A 7,500-nucleotide genomic window follows, 5' to 3' on the forward strand; every position below is an offset into this window, starting at 1 on the left:
CGTGTTCTTGTTCTGTCCGTGTTCTTGTTCTGTCCGTGTTCTTGTTCCGTCCGTGTTCTTGTTCCGTCCGTGTTCTTGTTCTGTCCGTGTTCTTGTTCATGTCCGTGTTCTTGTTCATGTCCGTGTTCTTGTTCTGTCCGTGTTCTTGTTCTGTCCGTGTTCTTGTTCTGTCCGTGTTCTTGTTCCGTCCGTGTTCTTCAGCTCCAGGATGATGTAACATGCATTCAACATGTTTCTGAAAGATGTGCAGAGAAAAAAATCAACACCTCACCAAACAAACCCTTACATCACTCAGATTAGACGCTTTTAATCCAGTCATCTTTTTAAAATTATATTCTGTCGTTTCCACAGACGGCTGGAGGTGTGCAGGAGACGTATTTTAAGACTTTGGATGATTTAATCCGTAATTATAAGAGGAAGCACCAGGGCCTCGCCATCCACCTGCATCACTCTGTCAAAAGGAAGACGTCACTGTTAATCCAAATGGCAGAAAGGCCAGAAACACCTCAGAATGTACGTAGAACACCTGGAGGAACATCTGGAGGATCAGCTGGAGGAACATCTGGAGGATCAGCTGGAGGAACATCTGGAGGATCAGCCGGAGGAACATCTGGAGGATCAGCCGGAGGAACATCTGGAGGATCAGCTGGAGGAACATCTGGAGGATCAGCTGGAGGAACATCTAGAGGATCAGCCGGAGGAACATCTGGAGGATCAGCCGGAGGAACATCTGGAGGATCAGCTGGCGGAACATCTAGAGGATCAGCCAGAGGAACATCTGGAGGATCAGCTGGAAGAACAGTTTGCAACAGATTTACCAGAAGACCTGCCCCTTTGCCTGTAGAAGAAGAAGAGCCGGACTACGCGAGTATGTTGGACTTCTTTTGTTCTTCTTCTTAAAGTTCGTTATCATTTATGGTGTCTTCTGTTTTCTGATGTTTCCTTCAGACAGTCCTTCTTCTGTGTACGAGGAGGTTCTTCCTGATTAACACGGACTTCTATCTACAAACCAGTGAGGACGCACATGAAAGCATCTTCTGGAAACAGAGGAGGATAAATCTACAGACTGAGTCTTCTGCAGGAAAACAAACATGTAGAGTTTTTGGACTTTCACGTTTCTCAGAGCTCTGCTTCTTCTTTCTGGACTGAAACAAAAGCACAGAAGATCAGAGGAGACGGAGCGCATTCATAAGTCTTAAATCTGTTTCTGTGTGTCCCAAAAACAAAGTGGACAGTAATGTTTTCCAGCTTTGTGATGTTTCCACTCCCTCTGCAACATCTAGACACCCCTGGTGTCCAACAGAACCGGGTCATCCACACCAGGACTGCAGCAGACCCGTCCAGAACATGAACCCTGACCCAGACAGAACCCTGGTCCAGACCCACAGAACCCTGATCCAGACCTACAGAACCCTGATCCAGACCAGGATTGTGACTCTGGATCCGTGTTTTCTGAGGAACCGGAGAGTAAAAGTGTTTTTTTGCTCTTCAGGAAGTAAAATCTTCCAAGCGTTTTATAAATTATTATTGAATATTTACGTGACGTGCCATCGAGGTGTGTTCTCTTCTGAAATGTGCAGACGTCTTCTCCTCATAATGTTCTTGTATTTGCTGAGTTCGACGGTACATTTCTGACTAGCAGACTTTTGTGTTTTTGGATTTTTGGAGCGAAAGTTGAACTTTTTGCCTGTCAGACACATTCAAACAAAACAAATCGTGTCCCAGCGACAGGCTGGCTGCTGGACAGAGAGAGCCCTGAGATCGGATTGGCTGCTTTTTTTTATGTGTCGATGTGACTCTGGCTCATCCCTTGAGTTATGGAGTCTCCTTCTGCCTGAAGGATCAGGCAGGAGGACCGGCTGAGGAGCAGACAGCAGCTGTTTGAGCCGAGGCATGAATGGACCGAAGAAACCACAACCGTCTCGTTAGCTTGCGGCGCCCACCGCTGTTTTTGCTGACATGACATGGACCTTTGTCCTCCATGAAGACAGGTGGTCAGTAAACTGTGGCCTCTTTATTAAATTATTTAAAACATGATAAAGTTTACTTTTTACTTTTATTTTGGAGGATTTGATCGGGATGTGACAGGAAGCAGCTTTGTGTCAAAACAGAAAACGAACTGATTGATGCTGAAATATTATGAAACAGACCAAATGAACATCATTATGATGCTTCATAAATCTGTTGGATGACTGGAATCAGCCAACAGTCAGCAGCTGCTTCTGAAGCTCTAAAGTCTGGTTTTTTATTTGGTCTGTGAACGCACCATCTCTGCACATTACAGCAACAGGCTCGCTCTGACTGACCTGCTCCACTGCATCTAATCTGATTTCTTTGTAATTGAATTTGTTTATGATGATACGGATCAGAATCGGCCTAAATCATGGTTGGAGAGTCACAACGGCACATCTCTAATTATTGCATTTAATTTAAATGATTCTTTTAGCAGACGTAAACCTGATAAAACAAATCCCTTTATCCAATTTTAGTTTTGCAACTGTGTCCTTTTGAAACACGCTCTGCCTTTAAGATGCAGCCATCATAAATCTACAAACATAATCCTGTCATAATGATGATGTTTTGTTAAAAAGTTTAGTATTATGTAATATAAACGAAAAGAAAAGTGAAAAACGTTAACGTTTCTAAGAATTGTTCTCGGTGTGGAGGATGAAAGGTTAAATCCGGGATGGAAGACAAACATAAAAGCGGTAAAAAGGACATTTTATTCACGAGCGTTATTTGTTGACATGTTGCGTTAAAACAAGTGAGTAAATTAACTTCCCACAGTCTTTAGTATCAGCCTAAAACATGAGATGTAATTACATCTTTTCACATTTAAAGTGTCAAACCGATGCAGGAAGTGAACCAAACATGTTCCAGTCTGAACTCTTAAAACCTACTAAAGTCTGCAGCTGCGTGTTTTATAACATAGAGTTATAATATATTTAGCATTATGTTAGATAAAATAAAATCCTATTTTCATTACTTAACTTAATAACCTCATGTTGTTGTGTTTATGCAGCTTAAGAACCAAATAAGAGAAGCTCGTGTTGCTCAACAGTAGAAGCACGGACAAGACCCAACCACACATCCTGTGTCTGTTTTCACACCATCTTTACACACAAGCCTCACTCTTTCTCACTCACACAGCTTCCTGATGCTGTTATGTCTAAAATATTATTGCTGCTGTTAAATTATCGCCACATTTAATGATGGTAACAATGCAGGATTCTGTAAAATATTAAAGATTTGATTCCATTATTTGCACTGGAGAAAGTGAAGGTGAACAAGAGACACAACAAGCAGAATGGAAAAGTGGTGTCACAGATGATAAACCAGATAGACTTCGCTCCAACCACAGTTAACATTTACTGTGCTCATCTGCAGCTAACCTTTCCATTCTGTTGGTTAGCTACAAGCAAGGGCGGAAATCCCATTTCGATTTTGGGGGGGGACAATAAACAGTAAAACTTCAGAGAGAAGCTTTTGGGGGGACATGAAAAAAATACTCTACAACACTGTATGTCCTTATAAGAGACTGACCTGAGACTCTGTGTCTGACCGGCTCTCGCTGCCTGGGCTCCAGTGACTGGACTTTGCCTAATGAAACCATTTAGAAAAAATTTCATTTCTTTCTTATAGATGTCTTTATCAAAATGCAAGTTTCTACTTACTTGACGTTCTGGAGCATTAAAAAACGACCTGATGTCTGCTGTTTTTCGTTTCTCTGCCATTTCAACCGACCTGGTCTGCTGACAGTTGGACAGCAACACACACACACAGATGGGATATTGTCATTAGAACGGAGCTGGAGGATATTGATCAACAATAATATTTTGCCAATTTTGTACATCTCCATAAGCATCCTTTCTTTTTGTTTTCATTTCAATAACAAGACTGTGGCCTAAAACGGAATAAGCAATTCAGAATAAAGATTTAAAAGTAGATCATTAATAGTTGAAGCAACATGTCCTGAAATGACACGGCTATTAGCTGACCAGCAGCTAAACGTGTGGACGGATGCAAAGCATTAATTTTAAGTACTAAAACATATCCAACTTTTCACAACAAAGAGAGAGAACATAAATGTCAAATTAAATTTTTATTAAATCACATAACATGAAAGCTACTAAAATCCAAATAGTTCCATATTGATTTTAATATATTTGAAAATTTCCTTCTAAATATGTCTAGAAAAAATAACAACCTTCAAATCAGCTTTCACAAGTCACGTATCAAAATGACTGAAATCTCTTTAATAAATCATAGAAATGTTTGTAGGCTATTAGAGAATAACTGTAATATTTAATAACTTTATCTAAGTCCTATGATACAAAAATCGAAATAAATCCATTCATTCGTTCATTCATACGGTAACAGCGACTTCCGGTTTCTCCCCTTTAGGTTTCCTACGATATGACGTAGGCTGGTGTTTTGGACTTTCATTGGTACGAGGGGGTAAATAGTTAGCATTATGTTGTTGTAGTGCATGAACTTAATGTTTTAATCAGCTAATATATTCTAGTTTAAATTGTTTAGCGAAAACTCTTGTATTAACTTATTTTGATTAGGGATTGTTTATTTTTAATCTTTAGAAGAGAGATTAAGTTTGTCCGGTTCCCCCCGTCCTCCACATGGTTCGTTCCTCCCGGTTCGAAGCTCAAAGCGGGACGTTTCTGTTGTCGTCTGGCCGGTTGACGTTTCTCTGAGACGGAAAGAAACCGTAGGTACAGTGTTACAAATTATCATCTAAGTATTTTGTGACCACGCAGACAAGAGCAAATGTTTTCTTCAACTCTTAATCTGCTCCGATCGTTTTATGAACCCATGCTAACCCAGCTAGCTTAGCTGGTGTGTTAGCATTCTGAGTGATTCACGGGCCAGAAAGGTCAGGTTTGGGCACTCAAACGAGTTTTATCCGCAGAATAAAGAGTCGTTTCTTTCACAGGATGGATTTAACTACGTGTCTGAAGTCGCTGCTGCTGGCGATCCAACAGTACCGAGACAGCAGGACGGCTCAACACGCAGCGCAGCTGCAGAAACAGGTGGAGGTGAGCTGATGTGTTTATCAATAAACAGGAACTGATGCAGCCTGATCCGCCCATAGACATCTATGTGATGATGCAGCAGCATCTATGGGAAATTTCAGTTTCGGGCCCAGCAGCACTACTAGAACATCGTGATGTTTTTTAAAGGTAAAAAGAGGTTTTGGTGCACATCTTATTTCTAGTGGGAGGATACAACTCAGTATTCTGAGACTAATTTAAAAGATTTTTGCCCTACTTGGGCTCACTTTCCAGTAAAAAGGCTGTTAAAGTGTTTATTTGCCTTTATGAAAGCAAATGCAACTAAAAGTGGATGATGACGGCATGGACGTAATTTGGGGGGGGGGGGGGGGGAGACACAGGGGGGACATGTCCCCCCCACAAATTTTCCAAAGTCAAGTTTTGACCCCTGCACTTTCTACCATCGAAAAGCAATAATACTTTATATTAAATTGACACTGGTTGAGCTCTAGGACCAAGTAGAAACGTTTGTGTTGAAGCCTGTTTCCCATTAGAACATACTGTAAAGATTCCCCCCCCCCCCCGTGTCCCCCCCCCCCCCACACACACACACACACACACATCTAAAGTGAAAATTACGTCCATGGATGACGGAAAATAGATTTAATCCTTAGCCTATACCCGCTGGTCCACGAAGGGTTGTGGGGTAAAATTTAACTATGATTCAAAAAGCAATGAATAAAAATACAACATTTCATAACAAAAAGTTGAAACGCATTCAACATGTTTATAAAATGCAGCTGTGAACTTTATGTTGTGCTTTAACATTTAAGAACTGCGACTGACTCGTGTTTAGAAAGTGTAAATAAAAATAAACATGTGGGTTAAATGTTTCTATGCTACTGCTGGGGGAATATGTGCCTGTCTTTGCGTATGGAGTCTGTGTGTCTGTGGTCTACGTGTGTGCTGTGTTGTTTGTAGGAGGTGGCGGGCCTGAGGTGTGACCACCTGCTGTCCTCGGGTCAGGTTCTACCCAGTGAGTGTGTGAGTGGACTGGTGGAGCTCGCAGGAAACCCGAACACCAGCCCTGCTCTGACGAGCTCCATCATCTCCCTGCTGGAACACTTAGGTGACGTTTTTCTTCACACAACATGCTCCATCTTAAACTTTAGATCACCCCGACCTCATGAAAGGTTTTTATTTTATAACTTAGTACATCAGATCATGTGATATATACTTGTAGGTTTACTAAATCAGGGTTATGTCGGGCAACACAGAAGCAGAATCTTTATATTTTAACTCGCCTGCACCTGGTTCCTTCCAGCGAGTGACGATGCAAGTTGGGAGATTCTCCACAGCAGCTACAGCCTCAGCTGCACTCTGGCTGCCGTGATCCACGGCCACAGCACCACACCGGGACACCCTCTGGTGCTACAGGTAAGCCTGTCACCTCCATCAGCCTGATGGTTGGTGGTTTTAGAGTGTTTTTGTATGCGGTCCTGCTGTTGGAGATGAGTCCTGTAAAAGAAAGAGTTCCGTCCTTTTTAAAATGAGCCAAAATTTGAAAAGCTTATTTAATGCAGAATAGTAACATAATTGTGATTTAGGAACCCAGAAAGACTTGAGGCTTTGTTGTTCCCTTGAGTCCTGCACCTGAGTAATCCAGTTCGGGGTGAGTCACTAGTCCATGTTGGTTTTGTGTTTCAGTGCCTTCAGGTGCTGCAGAAGCTGACGTACAGCAAACGCACCTTCCAGTCCTCCAGCTTCATCAATGAGCTCATCGCTTTCCTCATGACCAGCATGTAAGAACCTTCGTGTCCCGTTGTCATGGACCACGAGCCCGCTTGACTTTCTCTTAACCCCTCTACCCATCATGTCTCACCGCAGCCAGTCTCAGAACGATGACATCATCATGCCGTGCCTCGGTGTCATGGCTAATCTGTGCCGGGATAATCCGTCAGTGCAGAGTCACATCAAGCGTCTGGTGAGTTCTGTGAACTCTGTTTCATTTTGAGCAAGTTGAGTTTATTGTTGACAAAACTGACTGAAGGTGTTTAATTCACCTTCCAATTAGAATAATTTAGATTCCTGAAAACCACCAATCATCAACAGCTGAACAGAGTTCTTAGGAAGAGCATGCTTGGTGACCCGGGGGGGTAGTTAGGTGTGCGTGTTTGTCCTGTTGTGTCACATGTTTATTTATTTATTTATTCCTGCAGGACAACGTCAAACCGTTCTATCGTACTCTGATCAACTTCCTCGCTCACAACAGTCTGACTGTGGTGGTCTTCACGTTGTCCATCCTGTCCAGTCTGACTCTGAGTGAGAAGGTGGGCGAGAAGGTGGGTGGAGCCACACCTGCAGAGATCACAGGTGGTGATCCAGGAGAAAGAGAAGGACAGAAAATCCTCGTTAACTACTGAAAACTCAGTTTTGCTGCAGTGCAAAGAAAAGTTTCCATCTTTAAAAAGTCGTCTAGGAGAGGGAGAGGGGC

General features: G+C 42.4%; 4 protein-coding genes across 6 annotated transcripts in view; 2 read left to right on the forward strand and 2 right to left on the reverse strand.

The window, feature by feature from the left end:
* The window catches only part of LOC139070736 (serine/threonine-protein kinase fray2-like), a 919-nt gene extending 302 nt beyond the window's left edge, over window positions 1-617 (reverse strand). Inside the window, exons 1-2 of the mRNA XM_070553496.1 lie at window positions 527-617; window positions 1-451 (exon numbers count right to left, since the gene is read on the reverse strand). The exon at window positions 1-451 is cut by the window's left edge and continues 302 nt beyond it. Coding sequence (XP_070409597.1) covers window positions 1-220 — 220 coding nt within the window. The 5' untranslated portion in view covers window positions 221-451; window positions 527-617. The remainder of the gene's footprint in view (window positions 452-526) is intronic.
* LOC107374137 (phosphatidylinositol 3,4,5-trisphosphate 5-phosphatase 1) overlaps window positions 1-4,416 on the forward strand; it is an 11,228-nt gene extending 6,812 nt beyond the window's left edge. The window contains exons 3-4 of the mRNA XM_015942286.3: window positions 352-868; window positions 949-4,416. Of these exons, the coding sequence (XP_015797772.3) occupies window positions 352-868; window positions 949-989 (558 nt within the window). The 3' untranslated portion in view covers window positions 990-4,416. The remainder of the gene's footprint in view (window positions 1-351; window positions 869-948) is intronic.
* Window positions 1-6,441, reverse strand: part of lipib (lipase, member Ib) — a 23,818-nt gene extending 17,377 nt beyond the window's left edge. Inside the window, exons 1-3 of one of the 2 annotated variants that reach the window (XM_070553493.1) lie at window positions 6,311-6,441; window positions 3,675-3,749; window positions 3,544-3,600 (exon numbers count right to left, since the gene is read on the reverse strand). The gene's annotated coding sequence lies outside the window, so the exon portion shown is untranslated. The remainder of the gene's footprint in view (window positions 1-3,543; window positions 3,601-3,674; window positions 3,750-6,310) is intronic. The other variant, XM_015942285.3, reaches the window with a different exon arrangement.
* The window catches only part of cip2a (cellular inhibitor of PP2A), a 10,145-nt gene continuing 7,230 nt past the window's right edge, over window positions 4,586-7,500 (forward strand). Inside the window, exons 1-7 of one of the 2 annotated variants that reach the window (XM_015942282.3) lie at window positions 4,586-4,727; window positions 4,949-5,051; window positions 5,988-6,135; window positions 6,331-6,443; window positions 6,714-6,808; window positions 6,894-6,990; window positions 7,226-7,348. In XM_015942282.3, the coding sequence (XP_015797768.3) occupies window positions 4,950-5,051; window positions 5,988-6,135; window positions 6,331-6,443; window positions 6,714-6,808; window positions 6,894-6,990; window positions 7,226-7,348 (678 nt within the window). In that variant the 5' untranslated portion in view covers window positions 4,586-4,727; window position 4,949. The remainder of the gene's footprint in view (window positions 4,728-4,948; window positions 5,052-5,987; window positions 6,136-6,330; window positions 6,444-6,713; window positions 6,809-6,893; window positions 6,991-7,225; window positions 7,349-7,500) is intronic. The other variant, XM_054736143.2, reaches the window with a different exon arrangement.

The sequence above is a fragment of the Nothobranchius furzeri genome, chromosome 7 (assembly GCF_043380555.1).
Source record: "Nothobranchius furzeri strain GRZ-AD chromosome 7, NfurGRZ-RIMD1, whole genome shotgun sequence".
NCBI lineage: Eukaryota > Metazoa > Chordata > Actinopteri > Cyprinodontiformes > Nothobranchiidae > Nothobranchius > Nothobranchius furzeri.